This window comes from Oxyura jamaicensis, chromosome 6, assembly GCF_011077185.1.
Source record: "Oxyura jamaicensis isolate SHBP4307 breed ruddy duck chromosome 6, BPBGC_Ojam_1.0, whole genome shotgun sequence".
Lineage (NCBI taxonomy): Eukaryota > Metazoa > Chordata > Aves > Anseriformes > Anatidae > Oxyura > Oxyura jamaicensis.
In genome coordinates, this window is record NC_048898.1 from 311 (window position 1) to 24,929 (window position 24,619).

The 24,619-nt window shown below is 45.9% G+C and overlaps 2 protein-coding genes and 1 non-coding gene across 5 annotated transcripts in view; all 3 read left to right on the forward strand.

Annotated features, from left to right (window-relative positions):
* Positions 1 to 5,413: 5,413 nt before the first annotated feature.
* On the forward strand, positions 5,414 to 19,146 carry CWF19L1 (CWF19 like cell cycle control factor 1). Of its 3 annotated transcripts, none has more exons than XM_035329839.1 (14): positions 5,414 to 5,540; positions 5,643 to 5,727; positions 6,158 to 6,236; positions 7,897 to 7,998; positions 8,766 to 8,980; positions 11,671 to 11,789; positions 12,512 to 12,596; positions 13,163 to 13,303; positions 13,758 to 13,869; positions 14,917 to 14,996; positions 15,932 to 16,141; positions 16,896 to 17,012; positions 18,762 to 18,859; positions 18,947 to 19,146. In XM_035329839.1, the coding sequence occupies exons 1-14, from the start codon at positions 5,521 to 5,523 to the stop codon at positions 19,089 to 19,091; spliced, it is 1,608 nt and encodes a 535-aa protein (XP_035185730.1). In that variant the 5' UTR covers positions 5,414 to 5,520; the 3' UTR covers positions 19,092 to 19,146. The 3 variants fall into 3 exon arrangements, with proteins under 3 accessions (XP_035185730.1, XP_035185732.1, XP_035185731.1); XM_035329840.1 differs by lacking the exon at positions 5,414 to 5,540 and adding an exon at positions 5,979 to 6,060 and having other exon boundaries at positions 5,660 to 5,727; positions 18,947 to 19,144; XM_035329841.1 differs by lacking the exon at positions 18,947 to 19,146 and having other exon boundaries at positions 16,896 to 17,024.
* Positions 16,589 to 16,732, forward strand: LOC118169499. The gene has a single exon (XR_004752162.1). It is a non-coding gene; the product is annotated as a small nucleolar RNA SNORA12 (small nucleolar RNA).
* An 11-nt stretch (positions 19,147 to 19,157) lies between the features above and the next one.
* Positions 19,158 to 24,619, forward strand: part of CHUK (component of inhibitor of nuclear factor kappa B kinase complex) — a 31,847-nt gene continuing 26,385 nt past the window's right edge. Inside the window, exons 1-4 of the mRNA XM_035329837.1 lie at positions 19,158 to 19,328; positions 19,400 to 19,494; positions 20,531 to 20,645; positions 22,710 to 22,779. Coding sequence (XP_035185728.1) covers positions 19,188 to 19,328; positions 19,400 to 19,494; positions 20,531 to 20,645; positions 22,710 to 22,779 — 421 coding nt within the window. The 5' untranslated portion in view covers positions 19,158 to 19,187. The remainder of the gene's footprint in view (positions 19,329 to 19,399; positions 19,495 to 20,530; positions 20,646 to 22,709; positions 22,780 to 24,619) is intronic.

The following is a 24,619-nucleotide window of genomic DNA, read 5'->3' on the forward strand; positions in this document are numbered from 1 at the left end:
TGGTCCCAGTCCGAAGTAAACTGCCCTTCTAGTAGTTGTCTGTGGTAGTGCAAGAGAGCCCCACCCCTCCAGCTTGGTCCACTGTGACATGAACCCTGGCCTCTGCACCATTTTGCCCTTCTCAGTGTTTGGCCTTCAAGGCACAGAGACGTCTCAGCTTGGGGGAGCACTTCAGGAGCAGCAGCAACAGCAAAAGGAGAAGCCACGTCAGGAAGATCAGGAGTAGCAGGCACCGTAAGTGCAGCAGGAGGAGCAGTAAGTGGAAGAGTACCAGCTACAGCAGGAGGGTCATGATCAGTAGGATCAGCAGGATCAGGGGCTGGAGAAGAATCAGCAAGAACAACAGGATTAGAAGCAGCTACTGCAGACACTGAACTGGCTGATGAGGTCGATGAGTGGTGAAGGTGTTGCACTGCTAATCAATCCATCATACTCTCCATGCATCGTAATCTCCCAACTTCATTGCAAGCCCAGCCAAGGTTGTTTCTCATCTGGAGCACTTGGCTCCTTTTCAGCCTCTCAGTGAGGCAACATGATCTTTGAGAGCAAGCCCAGTTGCAACTCAGAAGACCAAGGATCCTCGCAGGCCTCTTGCCTATTTCTTCTCAACAGTTTCAGAAGATCCTGGCCACAGATGTGTGTTGTTTACTGATATCCTTCTGGTTCTGGGGAGAATGAATAACCCTCAGGAAAAACTTTATCACCTCTGAGGGCTTGCTACAAAGGACCTGAGGCCAACCCTTTGAAGCACAAGTCTGCAGGCCTTAGCAGGAGGTCAGAGCACAGATGTGCCTCCACCACGTCAATCACACACAGAAAGGAGGACTCAGAGCTGGAGATAAATCCTGTTGTGTGTAGGGATGGGGGTCCCCTCTTCTGTAGATCATAGAATCAAAAAATCATTAAGGCTGGAAAAGATGTCCAAGATCTGGACCAAAGATGTGGTCCAACCTATACCACCAATATCACCCACTGAACCATGTCCCTAAATACCATGTCCAACCTTTCCTTAAACACCCTCAGGGCTGGTTACTCCACCACCTCCCTGGGCAACCTGTTCCAATGCCTAATCACTCTCTCTGAGAACAAACGTCTCCTAATTCTCAACCTGAACCTCCCCTGGTGCAACTTGAGGCCATTCCCTCTAGTTCTATCACTAGTTACCTGTGAGAAGAGGCCGACCCCCAGCTCCCCACAGCTTCCTTTCAGGTAGTTGGAGAGAGCAATGAGGTCTCCCCTGAGCCTCCTCTACTCCAGACTAAACAACCCCAGTGCCCTCAGCCACTCCTCTCAGGACTTGTGTGCCAGGCATTTCACCAGCTTCATAGCCCTTCTCTGGACATGCTCCAGGGCCTCAATGTCCTTGTAGTGAGGGGCCCAAAGCTGAACACAGTACTTGAGGACCTCCCTGGTCCTGCTGGCTGCACTATTCCTGATACAAACCAGGATGCCGTTGGCCTTCTTGGCCACCTGGGCACACTGCTGGCTCATGTTCAGGTGAGCATCAACTAACACCCCCAGGTCCTTTTCCTCTGCACAGTTTCCCAGCCACCCTGCCCCAAGCCTGTAGTGTTGCATGGGGTTGTTGTGACTGAAGTGCAGGACCCAGCATTTAGCCATGTTGAACATCATCCACTTGGCCTCTGCCCACCGACCCATCCTGCCCAGGTCCCTCTGCAGGGCCCCCCTACCCTCTAGCAGACCAACACGTCTCCACAATTTGGTGTCGTCTGCAAACTACTGAGGGTGCACTCAATTCCCACATCCAAGTCATCAGTAAAGATATTAAAGAGGAAGGGCCCCACCTGTGAAGAACACCACCTGTGACGGGTTACCAGCTGGATTTAACTCCATTCACCACCATACTCTGGGCCTGGCCATCCAGCCAGTTTTTAACCCAGCAGAGTGTACTTGTCCATGCTATGGGCTGCCATCTTCTCCAGAAGACTACTGTGTGAGACCATGTCAAAGGCTTTGCTGAAGTCTAGGTAGACTATGTCAACAGGCTTTCCCTCATCCACCAGGCAGGTTACCTGGTCATAGAAGGAGATGAGTTTGGTCAGAAAGAGATGAGGTTCATCAAATGTGGCTTTGCAGTGGGTCTCTGTGAAGCTACTGTGTGCTGATTCACACGCTTCCCTGCCACACCAGGGGAAGTGAGTGGGGTTGGGACTTCATCCAGTAAGTGAAGGTCAAGCTCTTCCCTTCCAAGAACCGCAGAGTTATAGCTTCACAGGTCTTGACTCTTATTCTTCTCGTTCTGCTTGGGAAGTGGAGAATGCATGAGAAAGGAGGACCTCAAGGCTTTGGAGAATGACAAAAGAGGCTGCTGAGTGCTTCCCTGAAAGTCAGACAGAACCAAATGCATTATATTTTTTAAGCTCCTTCAAGTACAGACACCCCTTAGTCCAACCTACCTATTCATGCAGGGTCAGCTTGAGCTGGTGTTCAATACATAGTCCACAGAGTTTGGAGTATCTCAGATTTGTATACACAACTTCTCTGAGCAATCTGTTGCAGTGTCTGACCAGTCTCACAGTAAGAAAGTGTTTTCTTGTATTGACATGGAATTTCATGTTCCTAAATCACTTGCTGTGGTGATCAACTCTTGTCCCTGAACAATCTGCAGCAGAGTGAAGGTTCACACTGTACAGGATGTTTTCCTCTACCAAGGAAAGCCTAGGGTGACAGAACCACTAACAGCTGGCAGCTCACATGAGAGCAGCTGATGGGGCTTGGGCAGTGCCAGGAACAACAGTGGCCAACCACTCCACTTATAAAAGGAAGCCCTAGAGAGCACTCCAGCCAGGGAGGACCATTTATGATGCAGTGTGTGTGGAAGGGCACAGGGAGGACACCTCTTTGAAAGAAGGCTATTGTACTGGCAGAGTGGGACACTCAACACACATTTAATGCAAGAACCGGGGACTGCTCAGTGGTGATTTGCTTTGCTCAAGGGCACTCCTCCTACCTGAGCCTGAGGGCAGAATGTGCAGAACTCATCCAAGAATAAAGCTCCAGGTGGGGGTCTGTACCGTTTACACCCATGCTGGCTGATGCCTCCACCCAGAGCTGCTGAAGGGAAAGACTGAAGTGCACACCTCAGAGTGGAGATAGCCTTTGATCTTTCTCCTGTGGCAGGGATAGGCAGCTGACCTGCTTGCAAAAATGTGCCCAGGTGGAGGACCTCCTGGATGGCTCAGCTGCAGGAGGCAGTGAGAAGGCTGTGTAACATCAGGAAGACTCAGGAGGATTTAGCTGGTTCCAAGCATAGTCTGTAGTGGACCCACAGCCAAACAGAAACTTGCCTACAAGTACACAGAGAAGGGAGGGAGGCCAATAATGTGGAAGAATGGAAGCTTGCAGTGGCAAGAACCAGCAGAAGGAAGAGGCTTCCCTCACAGCCTGGAGTGCCCTTGCAGAACTGCTTCACTGCTGGCTGGACTGAAGAGGAAGGATTCATTACATCAGGGGAGACTCGTGCTAAGTAAGCCAGCCCAGTCTTCTCCCTCTGTAACAACCAGGGACACCAAGAAAAGGCAATCTTGTGACAATTGTAGGTGACCCTCCTCTGAGAGGTATGGAGGCATGCATTTGCTGACCTGACCCACTCTCAAGACAGGTATGTTACCTATCAGGGGCTTGTATCAGGGATGTCACCATAAGACTCCCAAGCCTTGTACAGCTCTTTGACTATTATCCGCAGATGTTGTTTCATGTGGGCACCAGATGATAGATGATAGTGGCCAGAGAGGAGAGCTGGCCGCTCCAGGGTGTTGTCCCAGGACCAGAGTCCCTAAAGCCAGCCACGAAGACTGCTGGCTACTGAAACCCAGCACTGGCCATATCCCATCCTGGCTGACTTACAGAATCTGCATGGGCTGAGCCAGGAGAGAGGAGACAATCCCCCAGGAGCTGCAGCCCACAGAGCCTTGGGCTCTCTGTGGATGGCAAGAGGAGAGCAGATGGCTGGACCACCACAGCTGTGCAGGGTCCTGGAGGTAGCAAGACTGAGTTGGGTACTGCCAGGGCCTGGCACCTCCAACTGCTGCCAGTTGCTGCTCCTGGCCTGCCCTAGGGAAAGGTGGCATGCCAGCCAGAGCCTCTGGGGACAGAACGGAGTGAGCCCTGTTGCCTGGGCCCTGTTCTCTAGCCCCTAGCCCTACAGGAGCTGACGCATGCTGGGTGCTATAGGCACAGCAAGGGTATGGGAGCCTCCAGGCCAGCTGAGGCTGAGGGACCCCAGCTGCTGAGTGTGTGTGAGGGCAGTGGCTTCCCTCTCTCCTGGCTGGTAGGCTCAAAGTGGTAAGACACCAGCATTGCTGGAGAACTGCGGGACCTCAAGGTCTTACAATGAAATCCCTGCCTGAGAGCTTGCTCTCAAATGTGGCTGTCTCCCTGCCTTTGAAAAGTTCTATTTTGCACCAGCCAAAACTATTCTTGTCCTTGGAAAGGCAGGAGTGAAGGGGCACCTCAAACACTGCTAAGATGTTTTGCATTTGTCACTTAACCCAGTGCTGGTAACACAGCAGCGTTCAGCCTGCCCTGCCATCAGGCAGGACCCCCTGACACAGTGAAAACTCAATAACCAAAGTTATTAAGCAGGTATTCTTTATTATGGCGCTAGGTGTGGGGGTGGATTGCTCCACCTAACACACATACACAAAGGGTTACTGGCAGTGTGCTTATTTTAGTGGGCTAAATACATATTCATTTTATTTCCCATAAGTCTCTTGCATATTCATCAGATCTCCAAAGAATTATTAACATAGGTTCCCGTCCCTATTCACATGGGTACCAGAGTCCTTGGGTAGTCGTCCAGCATTCTCTGGTGGTCTTTTGATGAAGTTCAGAAGACTTCCTCACTGCTAAACTTCTGACCTTTCCTTTCTCTGACAGACTTCATCAGTCAAGCCAGTTCTTGCTGGTTCTATTATCTATGCATACAGTCTTTTACTCCCTTATATTTGGGGTCATTAACATACAATTGTGCTAGCTAAGACCTACGGAATCAACACCTTTTATCTTGTTCCCTGTCTCACCCCAGGCCCTTTTCTACAGATCTGCCTTCCAACTAGTCACCTCCAGCACATCCTAATGCATGGGACTGCTCTTCCCTAGGGGCAGAGCTTTGCGTTTGCCTTAACTGAACCCCACGAAGTTTCTCTCAGGCTGGTGAGGTTGCACAGGCTGTCGACACAGCCTCTGCCTTCTCAGATGCTCCCACCGATTTTGTGTCACTTGCGGCTGTGCTGAGGCTGCAGGCAGTGGCAGTCCCCAAGCTGCAGAAGGCCTTCACCAGTCTGGTGAAGAACATTTCCTCTTCCCAAATCCACGCAAGCAGCTCCTGCTGCCTCTCTGGCGAGCCCCGGAACCCGCTACGAGAGACCAGCACAGCCCCGCGCCGCGGACAGGCCCAGCCGCTCCCGCCCGGCCACCTCTGTTTCTCCCGCTTGGTGGCGACAGCGGGGCGCTTTGGGCGGCGCACCCGGAAGGGCGGCCGGGTCGACCAGTTCCGAGATGGCGGCGCCGCTGCGTGTGTGAGCGGAACGGGCTCGGGTCGGGGGCAGCCGTGGGCGAGGAGGCGGCTGAGGCGCGGCGGGGTCGTGCCGCGGCAGCCGCTGAGGTGCTGTCTCCCGCAGGCTGGCGTGCGGCGACGCGGAGGGGCGGCTGGAGGCGCTCTTTGGGCGGGTCCGGGCCATCCAGGACAAGAGCGGCCACTTCGACGTAAGGCTACGGCGGGGCGGGGGATGCGGTGCCCGGGCGCGTCGCCCAGCTCGGCTCCCTCAGTGGGCACGGGGAGGAGGCTGTCCCGGACGTGGCTGGCCGTTCCCCCACAGCTTGTGCCATGCCCGTGGGCGAGGGGGCTGGCGGCGGGATCTTCGCAGGCCGTCGGCCTTAGTGGCCCTGCGCCGAGGTGCTGGGGGAACAGAAGGCTGCAGGCAGGGCATGCGGGAGAGCAACTCTTCCTTTTTTAGGTTTAAATGCAGTAAAGTCTCCCTTATGCCATTAATTCTTGACATCAAAGAGCAGAGAGGTGTTTCCTTACCAAATGAAATAGTATTGAAGAGATGCATGTCATGGTGTGGTGAAGCATCTTCCTGAGTGTACCTTGCTGTGATTCTGTAGCAGTTCTCACTTTGTGCAATGTTTTTAGATGCTTTTGTGTGTTGGGAATTTCTTTGGCTCTACTTCAGACACGCAATGGACAGAGTATCGCACAGGGGCCAAGAAAGGTAAGGAAGAAGTTGTTCTGGATGGCATATGCATTAATGTGCGGGGGATGTCCTATTTAGCAACCCACTTACCTGCTTCATTGCGACAGGTGTTTGAATTCAGTTGTACAGGTTGTAATGTTAGAGTAGTTAAATGCAGCTAAAATAGGAAAATGCCATGCAGGAGAGAAAGATGGGTTTATTTTAAAATCAGACCCATTCCACTACCAGTCCTGTGCTCAGAAGCATGAGGATGTATGTCTCCAAGTGGTCCTTCCATGGCTTGGGCATCAGAGGTGGTTTTCTGCCCGTGGGTATGAAAAATGCTGCGAGGGCTTTTCCTCTGCCTCTTTCCACATGCCTCTTACAAGGGAGATGCTCTCTCATGATTCATTTTCATGAGTATTTGTTCCTCTCTCCTTTTCAGCATTGTTCTGGCTCTTAACTCTGGCACAAGCAGTCTGGCGTCGCTCCCCAGAGTTACACCCTGGCTTGTGTGAGCTGTCTGGACAGCAGTTGTCCTGTATGCAACTCGTGGATGAGGACTTAGCACAGGGAGGCTAATCAGTCTCTTGTATCACTTGGCGGTGGGAGCTGGAACTTCAAGCACAAGTCTAGCAAGAGCTGTGGCAGAGTTCCTATGCTGCTGCAGTTCTGTGCTTCCAAAGTGGGAAGCTATTGCTGGATTTCATTCAGGGAAGAGTTTAGTATGGCCTGACCACATGAGGTGTTGATAGGCTTACTGCCATGCTGGTCTGGCAATAAATCTACAGGGGGTGTCTCTGACACCTGCTATTGCTTTTTTAACTTTTAGTAGCCTGAGAAAATTGATTTATCAAAACAGCGTAAGTACAGTCTTTACTGATCACTTAGTTGTAGAGAATTTAAAACTGGTACTTCACATTGTTTTTATTTTTAATATATATCAATTAGTTCCTGGCTTTGCAAGGGGTATGGTTTGTGCGCATGTTGAGAGGGAATCATAGAATGGTTTAGCTTGGAAGGGACCTTAAAGATCATCTAATTCCACCCCCCTGCCATGCACAGGGACACCTTCCACCAGCCCAGGCTGCTCAAAGCCCCGTTCGGTCTGGCCTTGAGCACTTCTAGGGATGGGGCATCCTGTTCCAGTGCCTCACCACCCTCAGAGTAAAGAATTTCTTCCTTACATCATGAAACAAGTTCATCTGCTATGTGAATCAAAACTATGATGTTCTTGACCTTTTCCCCTAAGGAAAACATCAGTGGTTTGCAGGTATTCAATAGCCATAGGAATTTAGATCAGCTTAAAATGAATCACCAGGTGTCCCTGTGTTGTAGTATTTACTTAGCATTACCCTAGGGAAGATGTGTGTTCTTAGGGCTGTGGATAGCATAGGAGCAGATGATGCTCCTACATGGAACATCATATGCAGATGGCAGAGCTAGTTGTAGTTAAACCAGAGGTTGCTCTCAGCTGGTGAGGTAAGCATTTTTTGAAGCAGCAGGTTTGGGGGCCTTACTTTGAAGGAAGGTTAACTTATTTGTTCCGGGCTTACTGCTTTTCAGCCCACTGCAAAGGAGGGGGTGTCTGGATGGTGAATTGATGGCTGTGATTCCTAGTATTTGTGGACTGAGCTGCTCTTAATGTACTTGATTTACACCAGACCAATTGCCTGACCAATTGCCTTTTCTCCCTCAGCTCCAATTCAAACCTTTGTGCTTGGCGCTAATGACCAAGAGACTGTGCGCTATTTTCCGGATGTCAGTGGCTGTGAATTAGCTGAGAACATCACTTATTTAGGTAATATAGTTGAGTAATGATGCTTTCATTAAAGTTTTGTGATTTTCCTGCTTCAAGCCCATTCTCTTTTCTGGAAATTTTAAGATGGTGTTTTTTATTCTGACACTCAGACAGGAGTTGAACTTCATGTTGAAAGGCTGATATCTGCGTAATATCTGATATTATCTGATATTATGGGAAAAAGCACAGTTTTTGTTTTCTAACACTCTCTGAACTTTGCTAACCAAAATAAAGAGTAGTTCAGAGTCTTGTGTGAGAACAATTTATTCCTGTCCCATGTCCATTTCTGTGTGGTGAAGGTTTCCTACATGAAGCATGATTTTGTTTGTTGTAAAACTGTATTGGAGTAGCAGAGGTAAGTATTATCTTTAAAGGTAATGAAGCTGTAGCAAAATGAAGAGCTGATTTCTTTCTAGAATGCTGCCTGACAAAATAGTAACAAATGAAGGCACTTGCAATTGGCTTTTTTTATTCAGTCTTTATACCAAGCTTTTGATATCGATTGATTTTTGGGAGGTAAGGTAGCAGTGAGGAAAGAAAAACTGGGAGTTGTCTAAATGTTGTCTTCACTGTTGTCAGGGTTTGTTGCACTCTGTTTATTGCCATTGCACTACAGTATGTTAATGAACAGAGAAAATGATCTATCTATAAGTAAAGTTTCAGTCAAAGTAAGGCAGGACTGCTAAATTTGGTCCCCAGTTTACAACACAAATCAGATTTAAACACTGCAAGTAAGCTCTTAAGTGCTTGCCTATGTATTCATGCAGGCCGTCGAGGTGTTTTCAGCAGTACCTCTGGACTGCAGATTGCATACCTGAGTGGCACTGAGTCCCAGGATGAGCCAGCTCCTGCCTACAGCTTTAGCTCAAAGGATGTGACAGAATTAAAAACATCTTTGTTATCAACCCCAAACTTCAAGGGTGTGGATATATTGCTGACGTCTCCATGGCCCAGAGATGTGGGGAATTTTGGCAACAGTCCGGTAAGTCTTGTGTTTTCTGGTGGATTGAGTTTCCAGATAAATTTAACAAATGACTGCCTTTCTGCTTGTTCTGACAGTTAGCAGAAGGACCCTTCTCTTTGCTGGAATTTACATAGGTAAGGGCTTTGGGGGATAATTGCATAAAAGAGCTTTCTTTCCATGGAGACTACTACCATTTGTGTGGGAAAGTTGAGGTCCAATAAGTAAAGCTTAGAGCAAGGTGCTGTGCTCAGACTGTGAGGCTGTACCTTCTGGCAATGCTGCTCCCTTGGAATCATTATTTTCTCAGCAAAGTCTTTCTGAGTCCTACAGACTTGACCCCGCTGGGATCCTGTCTTTGCAGTTGGAAGGCTCAAGTGGAAATGTTTGGTTTGCCTTGGTTGTGCAAAGGCAAAGCCCATTGCAGGAAAATGACCCCACAAATAGCCTAGAATTGCAGTTTTCTCCATAGTCTTCTGTAAGCCTTCAGGCTGCCAGGGTGCTAATGTTGTTTCATCAGATGTAAAATTCATCATAATTCATTATTTGTCTTTACTGCTGTCCCTGGAGTGAGTAATCCTTGCTCATTCTATAACTGGTCATGCTTTACCTTAAACTTAGGTTTCTGTTAATTTTTCATTTATTTTTTATTTCTTAAGGAAACATCACAGTTGTGATAATCACGGAAAGGCTAAATTATTATTTCCTTGAATTTTGTTTGTTGTGTTTTTTTCCTTGTACAAATATTATTTTCTTTAATAGTCCCTTCATGTCACTGTTCTGTTCTTGTAGCTCTGCACATTTAATCTAGTCAACATGAGTCTCTTGAACCCCAAAGCAGTGTTCTAAAGCAGGACTTATCAGTGGGTTTAAGTAAAAGCTGCTTGCTCTGTTTTTACAGGTTACTTCAATCCAGCATTGAAAGCTGGCTTAAATGAAGGTGATGGAGGAAATTGCTCTGGTTCGAGAGTCATTTTTTCTCTTCAGTTCTTTAATTGTTATAGGAAACTTGTGTCAGGCTTACTGTACTTTCTCTGTCCTGGTGCCTCTCTTGCCAGCTGTCCTTGTCAAACACATGCTGCCACTTAAAACTTGACTCAGATATAGAGTATCTCTCAAGCATTTTTCACTTTGGCACTGCAAAAGTCCAGAGCTATAGAAATGTTGCTTGTGAAGAACCTGATCCAACCTTCGCTTTTTGTGGATGTTGCTATGAGAGGGCCGCAAGTGTTTTTCCAGTATGTCTTTTTCCTTCTCCACCCAGCATTCTTGATACTCCTGAACTTCAGCTTTACCAAAGTAGCTGTCAGTTTTGTCATTTACATCAAAGTTGAATCCCACTCATTGGGCCATCTCCAAGGGCTTGCTAAAGTTGAGAGTGAAAAATGGACATTGGATGTTCTGTCTCTTCTTCAGCAATGAAGTTAAGGACAGATTTACTCACAGCTTTTGCTCTGCATTCAACTGGATGCAATTATTGTGGGGCCATGCCATTAGTCTCTGTTGAATGCTGTTCTAACCACCTCCCTTATTACTTGATATAAAGTCATCTTTCTCCACCCTTCAAAACTTTTCAAGTGTTTGTGTTTATTTCCTTAGATCAGTTGTACTAAATGGTCTGATTCTTCCTCTGTCTGGATTTTGAGGGTGTTGTTTAGTTTGTGTACAACTTACAGTTGTAACTGTTGCTTGCCAGTCGTAACAGATGATCTGAAACCTCCCTGGAGAAGAATGCTATATATGACAAACTGACAACTTTTTGCTTCGTCTCAGCATCTTTTGACATGCAAAAGGGAGATATGATCCTCCCTGTAAAAGCATAAAAACTGTCTTCCCAGGCCCCTCAAAAAGAAAACATCTACAAAACAATGAAATAAATAAAAAAGCCAACCCGCAAGACTAGGTGGTTGGAGAGAATCAAGATGTAGGGATGTTCTATGTTAAACAAAAAAAATGTGTCTAGAAATCCACGTGGGGATCCTCTGTAGTAGTTCAGCATATTGTTCTGATCTTGTTTTCCTTCAACATTAATTTCTGAAAACGTACTCACTTGGATTAAGAGATTAATATGTTAATAATGATATTAAAATAGGCATCTTACTGAAATGTGTAGTTCAGGACCTGTAATAAGTGTCTGAGATTCCATTGTTCCCTACTTTACTTCTCAGTAATGAAGTAACTTTTCAGGCTAATAAGGAACAGACAGGACAAAAATCACCCAAGAAAATTGTTTCAAGTCTGCTCTTTGTTGGTATTTTGGTTTGCTCTGATGTCTTAGGGACAGGAGTGGGATAACGTTTTGCTTCTTCAGGAAACTTCAGCATTTTCTTATTTGTTTGACTCATGGACTATAGCTCTGACACTCTGGGCATGTGCTTAAAACTCATTTTAATGATTTTGACGTGTGTTGGTGTTTGCCAAAACTCATTATATGCTGCGCTGGCTTCACAAGACCAAAAGAAGAAAAAAAGGACAAATTTGAATTGGTGAAATGAGTAGATGCAAACCTAGAGCCCACAGAATGGAATAAATGAGTAGGCTAGGGTTGGAGATAAGAGATGAAGCCATTTTTACTTTCCTGCTACGAGGAATAGCAACAGTTGTAGTCATAACCTCTCAGTTTCCAGCAAGCATTTTGTTGTTATAAAATAATTTCTTTTCACTGTAACCTGACATAGTTTTTAAAATAAAACTTGTTTTATATTTTGTAGGGAAAAATAGATACCAAGAAATGTGGTTCCATATTAATATCTGATCTGGCTGCAAGTCTCAAACCAAGGTATCACTTTGCTGCATTGGAGAAGGCCTATTATGAAAGACTTCCTTACAGGTTTGTGAGACCCTCTGAAATCTCACTTATTTTGTAATGAGAGTTCAATTTTTGAAGGACACGGGAGGAAATGTCTAAAGTAGTTTTATGAAGTCACACTACCCCTTTAAACCTCTCACTTTTTTCAACAATGAGTCAAGGTTGTTTCTCAGATATCTCTTATGACGATAATGCCTGCTGCCTCAAAAATTGTGCTATTGTTGATGATGCTGATCCAAGTATATCACTGTGAATCTGATGCCAATTTAGTTGCCCTGAGTCCTATTTCGAAATTCTTCAGTCTAATTTAGGGGTATATCTCTAAAGTGTATTGTGGAAGAGCTCTCATATGGTTAGGAGTTTGGTGTCTTCAATTATAACTTTATATACAAAATGTGACTAGTGACATAAAGAAGCTGTCAGAACAACCTACAAATAAAACTAAGGCTGTTTTTTGAACGCTACATAATACCCTTGTCACAGCAAAAACACTTGGAAAATGTAGTTGTTTTCAGTCTAGTGAATTATCCTCTTGGCTCCATGTTTGGTCTGCAGTGAGATGCCATTTTGGTCTGCACAGCTGTTGGTCATTAGATCCCGTGAGTCTTTCTGTTCTCAAACCTCCTCGTTCTCGGTGAAAGCCTTCATGTGTTTGTGGTATCTGAGTACCTTCATGGAGGACATGATTTTTCTCACTGTCCTTTATGTATGTGCCAATACAATCACATTTTGTTTCCCTACAGAAATCACACAGTGCTACAGGAGACCCCACAGCATGTGAGCAGGTTTATTGCTCTTGCTGATGTTGGCAATACAAGCAAGAAAAAGGTATTGGCACTCTTGAATCATTCTTCTTTTCTCAAGCACAAATAATAGGGCAGTAATCCCAAATTTGGCTAGTCGGGAGACAGTGTAAATCACTTGAAAGTTCTGCTGGAGTGGAGGTGTCTCACTAGAGTAACATATCATTTGCCCATCATGTCAGAAGGATACCAACTACAAGATGTATTCTGAGACACCTTTGTTTCTCTCTACCTGGTCAAGTGGTATTTAGCAGTGAAGACTGCTGTAGAGGAAAATGGTTAGAAAACTGCCATTCCTTCCCCTTCCTCAGCTGCTTTATGTAATTTTCCCTTCTGTTGGGCTGCTCTAGGGAAAAAGCAAAGTTCTATGAGAACCCTTACAAATTGCTTAAAATATCTTCTGGGGTGGGATGGGTGTTTTGTTTGTGGGGGTTTTTTTTGTTTGTTTAAAAAAACCTGTTTCTCTTCTCCCCTTAAGAAAGTTACAGAATATTGTTATAGAGGGACATGTTGGTAGTTTAGAACTGACCTCTTCAGAGCTACTGTTGTGGCAAAAGCTTCTTGCATTTGAACAGTCTGTTTTCTTTCCAGTATCTCTACGCATTCAGCATTGTTCCGATGAGCTTGATGGATCCTGCAGAGCTAGTGAAACAGCCACAAGACGTCACAGAAAATCCATACCAAAAATCACGAAAGGAGGCACAGAAGACCAAAGCACTTGTGTGTGCAGAGGTACTGCTGCACTCAGCTGCTCTGGTTTCACTCTGTGCTCAGGTGTTCTGTCTTATATTACTGCTTGATCAAATGATTTCAGACTCCATGTGAGTCTGCTGTGAGTCTAGCCACAAAGAGATAAAGTCATCATTTTAGCACTGTCTGTGAAGTGAAAAGAGATGTGAATCATCTGTAGAATTGAGCAGTTCTGAATGTTGGACATGAGTCTATGCAGGAAAATGTAGCAATCTGGGGCAGCTCTCCCATAACTCTTTCCCCGATTGAGGCTATGTATCCAGGCCGGCAAAGACTATTGCATGACTGGGGGAGCTGAAGCCGTTCTGATCAAGGATATTGATGTTTTTCTAGATGGCTACACACTTCTTCAGGAAAACAGCAGATTCTTGTACGCACTGTGACTCTCTGGGATGCAGGTATAATGAATGGGTTTTGATTTTCATTTTCTAAACAGGAAGAACCAGCGTGTCAGTTTTTCTTTGATTTGAACAAACATCAAGGAAAAAAACGTCCCTCAGATGGGAAAGAGAGAGGGAACTCGCAACCTAAGCAAGCCAAAAACCCCTGTAAGTCTGTGGATGCTTTTTTTTTTTTCCTCCCTAAGAGCTTCTTTGAAGACATTGGACCATCTCACTCTTCCTTTTTCTCAGGCTGTTGGGCTATCTATTATATCACTTTGCAAATGTACTAGGTGATATAGGTATACAGAGGAATGAGCAATCCCTTGTTTCCTAAAAAACTGGCAATAAACAGATGAAAGAAAAGTCAAAAATATAGTTTAAAAGTTAGTTGAACTGTGAGTCTTGGGCTAATGCCATTTACCCTGTGAACCAGACTGGCCTCTCAACTTGACAGCAGGCAGTTCTGCAGACCAGCTTGTTCTGTGGGACGTAGTGTGCCCTTGTGCACATTCATATAACTTCCAAAATCTTCTGGAGTTTCATGTTGTACAAAGGGAGCCTCAATACATTCTTTTGCTTGGAAATGAACCCTTGTCTTGGACCTTTGGTTACCTCCTGTGGTTCTTGAGAGAGCCCTATCATGTATTGCATTTGCAAAGCTGATTGTCTGTTCCTGTACAAAGCTTGTGGAGAAGGGTGTGAATGTAGTGTGTGACCCTAATGAGAGGCCTAGCTTATCAATGCTGACAGTTTATATTAAAGGTCAGATCAAGTATTGCAATTCAGGTGTGAATTCAGATGTTTTGAGTGTGATGAATAGGCCAAAACAAGCACGTGTGTTTGACAGCATCTGTCCTTATATCTATACAGTAATTTTAACTCATTTTGATTTGTGTTTGAATTGAGTGGTGCTTTTATATTAGTGAGCTGTAATCACAGAATTCTTGGACATAGTGCTCTTCCGGTAAATCAGAGCACTCAATGGGAATGGCATTCAGCAAGTTTGTGACTCTGCCACCTGCTGCTCTCTTGCTAGAATTTCCCAGAGGCATCAGTTCTCTGGCCAGATCCTGTTCCCCGGGGCTGTGACCTTTTGACATCTTCAGCACTGCACCAACTGGGAAAGGTGGCCAGAAAAATCAGCTCTGCCAGAACTTGTTCTGACCAATGAGCTTTTATCTAACACTTGTTCTTTTTCCTTTCCCAATAAAGCACAGCCCACAGGGCCCTGCTGGTTCTGCCTTGCCAGCCCAGAAGTGGAGAAGCACTTGGTCGTTAGCATTGGCACACATGTAAGTAGCAGTAGCAGTTTCCGACATAACAGCAAAATCATGCTAATGCATGGCAATATAAAATACCTGTCTCTAGTTTTAATTTTTTTAAAAAGAAGCAAACAAACATATTGTTTGGAACTGATTCCTATTTTTGTTTTCAGTTACTTTGCATCCCCCCTACAGAAGACATAGGTATAAAGGCAGAAATCTTTTCAAGTACAAAACGTGGCCCTGTTTTGTTCCATAAGCAGAGCTGAGTTCTAGAGCCTGAAGAGTTTTTTCTGTGGCAATCTTCATGACTTGCTTCAGTTACTAACTGTCAGAACTTTTCCAGTATGAACCTGGTGTAAACTGGGACCTTGCTGACAAGGGGATGCACTGTCTGGAATAACGCCAAAAGTCCCTGCATTGATTGGTTCCAATATTGTTGCATGTAGATTAAGCAGAAGATGAGACAGCTTTTAAGTCAACATTTTGAAGTACATCTTGGAGATTAATTAAGTCATTGGTATATTTACATTGCCTCAAGTTGTTGCTACTGTATGGAATAAACCACTTCAAACTGCTAGGACACCTTTGTCCATATTTTTAGTTTAAAAGCAGGTATAAATTTTCAAGTGGATTTTCCTGTCATGATGAGAAATTCTAGCAGCAGTGGTAAAGTTCATTCAGCTATTTTCCTGCAGACCTTGCATTCTCTGGCATTCAGAAGAGTGTTATTGATTTATTTATAAATTTAGCAGTTCATTTTTCTTTCTTATTCTTTTAGTAATTTATTGATTGCTATTGAACAATCCATAAGTGACATGGGGTAAAAGACTGTACTATTCCTGAGGTAAAACAGCTAGGCTGGGGGATACCTTGAGTGCAGCCAGAGAGCACAAGTAAATTTCCACAGCATACCAGTAAGTGTTGCTTGCAGTGAGTAACTGTTGTGTATTGTGTCACTCTAGTGTTATCTTGCTCTGGCCAAGGGTGGCTTACTACCTGATCATGTGTTGATTTTACCTATTGGGCACTATCAGTCAGTGGTTGACTTGTCTCCAGAGGTGATGGAAGAAGTGACCAAGTACAAATCTGCCCTGAAGGATTTTTTCAGAAGCAAGGGGAAGAGATATGTTTTATTTGAAAGAAACTATAGGAGTCAGCATCTGCAGTTACAGGTATGGTTTTAGTGTAACCTTAAGAGAGTATAACCTTGCACTTGAATAAATTGAAAGAGAAAGCTCACCTTCAGCTTTCCCTCTTCATTCTGTGCCTTTCCAGAGTACAGGGAGAAGTCATTCTGCCCACAGATAGAGGCAGAATAAAAATAAAACCAGTGTGATGGTTCTGCCACAGCCCTTAAATTCTTCCTGGTACAGCAGCACAGTGTTGACTGTGTTGAGTGGGTAAGGAATACTTTTCCCTTGGACCTGATTTTAAAAGCCCACAAGGTTTCCAGACAAGTTATGAGACCCTGCTCTTCCTCTGATAGGCTCCCATGGATACAGAAGCTCTTGGTGCTCACAGTGTAACTGGAGTAGACTGAAAATTTAAGGATATATGCAGAACTCTGGTCATTGTCATACCAACCCTTTAGTTTTATTTTCCTTGTATATCAGTCAGTGGCTTGTGGTGGCTTCTGGATTTGGCAGATCTGTAACTGTATCAGAGCGGCCTTGAAACTACCACAGAGATCAGAAAGGGGAGAGGCTGTGCTGAGAACTTTTTCAGACTCTTAGTTTTCAGCTTTTTGTTCACCTCCCATAGAAAATCTATCATAAGTTTAAGCCTGTACAGGGAGGTGCTCACCGTTCCTGTTTGATGATGTCGATCAGAACTGAGGAGCATACCAGCTCCAATGATGGATTGATTTGCTTTTTGCAAGTCAGTTGTTTCACTCATCTCATTGGAAATGTTGTCTCCCCTCTCCAGGTAATTCCTGTCCCATTGGACTGTACTTCTGAAGACATTAAAGAGTCCTTTATTACACAAGCAAAGGAGCAACAGATTGATCTATTAGAAATCCCAGAGCACTCGGATATCACGCAAGTATGAGACAAGGTTTCACTTCCACTTCACCTATGCCCTGTTGGGGCTTCTGTTTCCCCATGAGATCACTTTGTGGGGTAAGGTTAAGCTGTTGGAGGCAGACCATGGTAGACTCAATTTGGAGCCCCCATGCCAGATGTGTTCTGCTCCAGGTAAAGTTCCTGTAAACAATGTAAGATGCATTGTTTATCTGAAAATTAAGTGGTTTGTCTGCCTACAGCATTTGTTGACTACCCTTGGAGGGCCTAAAGCGTGGGTCTTCTTTCCATTTGACAGACATCTGTGCTTCTAGGTTCTTTAAGCACTTGTGTCACAATGCAGAATGTCCTCCAGTTTCCTCAGCATGTCTTTTTCTAGAGGCAAAACTCAAAATACAGCAAAGACACAAGGGTGAAGCACAAACATGACTCAGAGGGCAGGGATTTAAGAAATAGCCCTTGTCATGTTACTTCAGCTCTGTGTAAAGCTTGTTGAACTTAATCCTCCTGAGATCAACAACCCCTTTTCCAGTGTCACTGCACATCAGGTAGTTTTAATTTCCATCAGATAAGAATTTTAAAGAAACCCTCCCATTACAGTGAGAGAAGTGAGTCAGCAGGGAATTGGGCTTCTTCTGTGTGTACCAAGTAGTCACAGGGAGTCCATATCTGCAGCAGGAGCCTGAAACAGCATGCACTGTGCATGGTGGTTGCTTTCTTAGCCATTACAATTGCTTATAGCCACCCTGGCAAGTTTTGAGGCCAGTTTCTCAGCTGAGAAGTACTCTCTTCATGTAATTTTCCTTTCTTCTTCTACAATGTGGCCTATTAGCATGGGATGGCCTAGCCAGGCAGTTCTGATCATTTGTACCCAAGCTCTGTTATCTAATGTCCTTGTAGTGCTCTCTGCAGAATTAAACTGCAACAAATATTGTAGTAGCATACTGTCCAGTGCCCTGTGTGGCAAGGGTAGACAGTGAATCCAGCAGAAACCAATCATAGAATCATTTAGGTTGGAAAACATCATCAAGTCCAACCATTGGCCTAGCACTGCCCAGTCTGCCACCAAACCATGTCCCGAAGCACCACATCTGCACATCTTTTAAATACCTCCAGGGATGGGGACTCAACCACTTCCCTGGGTAGCCTGTCCAAAGGTTGTTTCACAACCCTTTCAGTTAAGGAGTTCTTCCTGATACCCAACCTAAACCTCCTGTGGCACAACTTGAGGCCATTTCCTCTTATCCTCTCACTGGTTGCTTGGGAGAAGAGGTGGACCCCCCACCCCACTGTGGCCTCCTTTGGGGTAGTTGTAGAGAGCAATGAGGTCTCCCCTGAGCCTCCTTTTCTCCAGGCTACGAAACCCTAGTTCCCTCTGCCTCTCTTCATAAGACTTTTCAATCCACCACTTCATTATATTTGGAAGTTAAGTTTTTGAGATCTCCACTGACACAGTTTGGAATGTGTGCTGCAGTCTGGGTTTGCTTTTTTTGTTGAGCTCCCATCTAAAAGGAATGGAGCTGGAGCCTCTTGTGAGGCAATGCCTGCTCTTTAGAGTAGCTACCAGACATGGATAGGCTCTGAATGCCTTTTCAAACCAAAAGGCTTGAACTTTTGGGTCTGTATGGTCTTGGAGAAGTGCTGTGGGAAACACGAGTTCCCTGGCCACCTAGGGAAGCAAGTGGTGAGGAATCGGCAGGCCCATCCCAGGAGGGCATCTGCTTTAGTAATTGGAGCGCAGGCCTCAGCCTCCTGCTTCCCCTCCCCGCAGGTAGCACGGCCGGGCACGCCATACTTCTACGTGGAGCTGGACACGGGCGAGAAGCTCTTCCACCGCATCCGCCGCAGCTTCCCGCTGCAGTTCGGCAGGTGGGCGCCTCCCTCTCCCTATCCCCCCTCCCCCGGCCCCTCCGCCGGCCGCTGCCCGGCGCTGAGGCGGCCCCGTTGTGTTCGCAGGGCGGTACTGGCCAGCCCGGCGCTGCTGGCGCTGCCGGAGCGCGCCGACTGGCGGCGCTGCGCCGCGGGGCGGCCCGAGGAGGCGGCGCAGGCCTGCGCCTTCCGCCGCGACTTCCAGCCCTTCGACTTGGCCCTGCCGGAGTGACGTCGGGGCGCCGGGCGGGCGGGCGGGCGGGCGGCTGGAGGCGCTGACGCGGCAATAAAGGCGGAGCTGCCCGGGCGCGGAGTTGGCTGCGGCGCCATGGAGCGGGGCGCGGAGCGGGCCCCCCCTAGCAGCGGCCCGGTGCTGCGCGGGCAGCCGGCGGCGAGCTGTGGGCTTTGGGAGATGCGCGACCGCCTGGGCACCGGGGGCTTCGGCAACGTGTGCCTCTACCAGCACCAGGTGGGGCCGGGCGGCGGCGGGTGGGGGGCTGGGGCCGGGAGCGGGCCCGCTGACGGCGCTGCGTCCCGCAGGACACGGGAGCCAAGGTGGCCGTCAAGTCGTGCCGGCTGGAGCTGAGCGTAAAGAACAAGGACCGCTGGTGTCACGAGATCGACATCATGAAGAAGTGAGTGCGCAGCACGGCCCTCGAGTCGCCTCAGCTGCGATTCCCAGGCCAGGGCTGGCCGGGGTTTTCCCCGTGGTTGCAGCGCTGGGTGCCGGGGCCTCACTTGCCATCCCCATCCTGGGGATTCAGGGGACGCAGGACCCTCCCAGCAGCCCTTGTCCCAGCCAGCTCTCATCGTCCTGCGCCTTGCTGGCCTGGTGGCAAAGGAAGCCACTCTCAGGCAGCGCTTTGGAGCCCAATCTGAGCTGGGACTGGGTGGTTGCCGCTTTTGCTCACATTTTCACACAAACCTGTTAATTTGCTGAGCACAGGCGCTCAGACACAAGTCTGCAGCTGCTTTTGTGCTGGCTTCTAGGGGGGTTGGGATGTGTACAGAGGAGGAATTTGTCTTCAGGTTCTCCCTGATATGTTTGTCATAGAATCACAGAATGATTTTGGTTGGAAGGGAAACCTTAAAGATTATCTAATTCTGTCATTGTTCCTAGCAGTAGTGAATTAGAGGTAGTTAGGGGGGCCCTGCTAGAATTCAGTTGCAGAAATGAATCCTTTGTAGTGTATTTGTGTTTTACCCACCTGGTTCCACCTCTCCCATATAGTTAGACAATATTCTCAAGAAACCCCTGGGCCAGAAAGAGGCTGTACCCATATGCAGAAATAGAGACAAAATTACTTTGCAGGGAATGTGTAGGAATCCAGAAACCTGGATCTTTAGCGTCAAAGTCCTGTATCTTGACTTTGAGATGTTTCTGCTTATCACTGGTTCCTGTATTCATAGAATTACAGAATCATTGAGTGGCTTGGATTGGAAGGGGCCTTAAAGATCATCTAGTTCTAACCCCCCTGCAATGGTCAGGGATGACACAAAATAGAAATTTTATGCAATTAGATACCAACTGGTAGATAGTACTTCTTAGCAAGGATATGTTTGGGGAACAGAAATTATACCTGAAATAAAAAACCTGGTTAGCTGGCAATTTTTATTCCCATTCTTCCAAAAGAGGAGTTGGAGTTTTCATCAAGATCTCCATGTGCCTAGGTTGAACCATCCCAATGTAGTAAAAGCCTGTGAAGTTCCTGAGGAGATGAACTTTCTTGTTAATGGTGTTCCTCGTCTGTCAATGGAGTATTGTTCAGGGGGTGACCTCCGTAAGGTAATGTCTGTTTTGCTTTGCACTGTGTAGCAAAATGAGTGCGATTAATGCTATGTCCATAGCTGTGGTCATCTGTGAAACCCTGTACATTCTGTGGTACTTCTCTTTTTAGTACAAGTGCAAGGAAGTAAATGTACAGTGATCATGAGTGGGGAAATAAGGTTTGCACTACTGAAGCCAGATGACAGACAGCAATCTGTATTACATTATCTTGAAGCAGTGTATCCTTTCACAGAACTGCTTCAGCATTAGTGCAGCTTCCTGCAGCCTAGATCCTAGCACCCAGTGTGTCTGGCTTTGTTGCTCTGTGTCTGTATCTGTTTAAAATTAATTTGTGTCTCTCTGGTGTTGCGTTTCTCGCAGCTTAAGGAAGAATTATTTCTTACTGGGTTGGGGCCACTAGGATTTCAGAGGCTTTAGCAGGTTTTTCTTTGTGGAGCTGGGAACTGCCCCCTCTGCAAAGCAGCAGCACTCGAGGAAGGCAGCAGCTGCATGGCCAGAGAGGAGCTTGTGCGCCATTTCCATTGTAGATAAGTTCAGGAAGCAGCCGTTTGTTTACGGATGAAGAAGTAAAGTTCTGTTGCTTAACATCTACTTAGAAGTTAGCTTATGTAAGCGATCGGGAAACTTTTTTTCTGTTAAACTTTTTTTTTTTTTTTTTTTTCTGGAGCTACATAGCAGACGAACTAGGAAATGTGAGCAGATGTTGAATGCAGTAACTGCGTATCTGTCATAGCAGTTAATGTGTAACTTACTTAGCCTCATTTTATTTTTTTTGTGTTGTTTGAAACAATTGCGACATTAAGAGGCTGAAAGGTTGGCAGATAAAGGAAGTAGGTGCACGTGAAAATAGCATATTGCAAAGAAAATTCCAAAGAATGGTGACAGTTGGGTGTTGTATTTATGGAGAAGTTTTGGGGACACTTAAAGGCAAATTGGAGCCCAAAAAATTTGGGGTTATATTAGCTCTACCTTCAGTGCAGTATTTAATTTCTAATGTGTAGATGGTGGTACAATTTAAGAAGTGACATGCTTTATTTCACTTGATCGTATGTAATGCTTTGTTCCTTAAAAAAAATAACCATGGTTTCTTAGTTCTGATCCTACTCGTCATTGAGTCTTTCTCTTCCAGTTGCTTGGCATTGTTTTGCACTGCTGTTAATTTCTCATTGCATATCCATAATCTTCCATAAAGACAGCTTCTGTATATGGGCTGTGCACATATTTTTTGTTTGTGCTTTTTTAGGGTAGTGCTATGGGCTCTGAGGCTGATTTCTGACTTTGCCCCATCCTCCTTTGTTGCTCAGTAGAGCAACACCCAGAGTTCAGGGAGCAGGTTTGGTTTCTCTTCCTGTAGAAGTCTGACTGCTGCTTGTGCCTGAGATGTCGGAGGCAGGGTACATCAGGTGGCTGCAGAGCAGAGGGTACTTCAGTCATTTATAAAAGTCCTCAGTGAAAAAAAAAGAAAAAAACATCACATGCTGGCTGATTCAAGGGCATATGCACTGTCTGAGACAGTAATTTAGGAGGGGGTGTCCTGCAGTGCTTCTACGACACCTTTTTTCTAGAGGAAAAATACTCAGGGGAAGGGAGAGGAGACATGGAGCGCTTTAGAGTGGGTGCAGAGCTGAGACTCCAAATCATGGTCCATGATCTGCTTTTTACTTCAGGGTTAACTGTGTGGTTGATCTCAGTCAGCATGCCTGAGTGCTGAGCAGCGTCTTGCCATTTTGGGAGAGCAGTCAGGAAGGAGACTGTGCTCCAAAACAGGGTTTGGTTAAGTTGCATGCAGGCCTGCAAGAGTCTCTTGCCTTCAGATGGCTTTTATGCTTCTGTGCTATTATTCTAGCAGCCCAACTCTTTTCAACCCTGACTCAGTGCAGTGAATTTTTGTTTGGTCCAACTTGTTTTATTTCCTCCCGTCCCCTCTTTTATTTCACTGTTCAACTAGAGTTACATTTGAGCTATGCTGTTTTCTGTGTCATGTTGGCAGGGCATGTAAGATGACATTCTAGGCTATTAACTGTTGCATTATGAGTGTAAACATCTTTTTCTTTACTGTAGCTGCTAAACAAACCAGAAAACTGCTGTGGACTTAAGGAAAGTCATATACTGTCTCTGCTTAGCGACATTGGTACGTAGTCTACTGCCTTTCTTGTTTGTTTTTATGTGTTTATTATGTGTAATGGCATTTTGCTTTTTTCAGCTGACCCTGAGAAGGGTACTAACAAGATCAGGGTGCAAAAACAAATTGGGCTTTCCTTCCAGAGGAAGGACCTTGTGTCTGTCCCTCCTGATCACAGAGATGAGAAACTTGCAATAATGATGTGCCTGTGGAAAGGGACTGGTCACTGTGTAGTGATCAGTTGTGAGTAACCATATCATTAAGGTGGCAGTTTTACTGTTCTGAACACTCAGTTCATGACTCTGCAGATGCCAAGCTCCATGTCAGCTGAAGCAACTTGTACATGCCTAAAAGCAAGAAGCAATCTGAGAAGTGCCAAAGTTGCAGTGTGGCTTGTCTGTGTGGGGTTTGCTTAGTAGCAGGGAAATTGTGTTTGGTGGGAAAAAAAAAACATTTCCAGTGGTGGGTATGACACCACTTGAAAAATCACAGGAAACAGTCCAACTCAGAAGTGTTGGAGGTGCCGATCAGGTGTGTAAACTCAAAGGCTTCTCTGCATTCACAGCCCATTTAGCAGCATGCTTCTTTCCTTCCAGTGCTCAGAGGACTTGCAGCTGAATTTCCCAAATCAGATGCAACTCCCGTCTTCCTTCATCCCTGTTCCTTTTCCATATGGAGACAGAGTTTTGCTGCCTTTGTATTGAATTCATGCTATAGCTGCTTTTCTGTCTCTGCAGTGGTTCCCAAGGCATTTGAAAATGCCATGGAGAAGAAATGCACAAGTGAAAAGCTGTTAAGTGTGTAAATGAGTGATAAATCGGTGAAGGCTGGGGGCTTGGCTCTGATGGGATAAAGTGTTGAACTGTGGATAAGGCACATGGGTTGAATTTTTCCCTTATAATAATCCCATAATGAATTTACAGGCATGGCTCGTTAGTACTAGGCTTCTGGATTAACAAAATTTGCAGTCTGAATACCTTTTCATAGCAAAATTTAAAGTACCCTGTGATGGAGATAGGAAGATACACTACCTATCTTGGGCCTTTCACAGGATCTTTTTTGTTTGTTTCTGCTTGGACATCTTCAAGACTGAAAAATCATGACTTTTTTAAAAAACAAATGGATTTTGAAAGTCTTTTTTTTTGTCTATGGATTTGTCCTGTGGCAGATACTTTGTAGAAAACCTTTTATTTAGCAGCCTGCATTGTTCTTTGGACAGACTTGATTTTTCCCCTTCTCTTTGTCACGATTTGTTGCTGTGTTTCTTTTTTTTGCTAGTGGCTCTACAGTCGCCACAAGGCAAAATCCTGCCCTTTGCCTTTTCTTGGGTGCATGCTTCTGTTCCCTCCAGCCTCACCCATAAACATGTGAGGAGTAGGCTCTGGAAACCAGCCTGGCTAAAACCTGATTTATTTTTTTTCTTGTGCATTTTCCAGCTGGATCAGTTCCGGGATCAAGCTGATCACACAGCCCGATAAATGCTTGTGCTGCCATTAAAGTTGTGTCTGGGAAAGGAGAGTTCAGGAACCTGTGTTCATTCTGGGGACAGACTCCATGTAGATCAGCTTAAAGCAACCATGGAATTACGTTTTTAAGGGTGGGAGTGACAAAAGTGATGCTACTTTGAGCACACCAGGAGAGGGGATCCCCTAAGCCAGTGAGTTCAGTGCTGCTGTTACTGATGGGGCTGCTGCTCCATGCAGTGCTAAGCAGAGGCTACCCAGACATGAGTCCTTAGCTCCAGCTGTGCTTCTGTCTTACCACAGCTGGACAGTTCCCTCCCTGAAGCAATGATGTGCACTTCACTGCTTCAGGGAGCCTTGCAAGTTTATGAGACGCTTTGTAAGCC

Bases quoted from the DNA above. Each gene is read 5' to 3' on its own strand.
- CWF19L1 (XM_035329839.1), top strand. From the start codon at position 5,521: ATGGCGGCGCCGCTGCGTGT. The intron at 14,997-15,931 runs GTAAGTAGCAGT...GTGTCACTCTAG, and splicing joins TCGTTAGCATTGGCACACAT to TGTTATCTTGCTCTGGCCAA. The intron at 16,142-16,895 runs GTATGGTTTTAG...TCCCCTCTCCAG, and splicing joins GTCAGCATCTGCAGTTACAG to GTAATTCCTGTCCCATTGGA.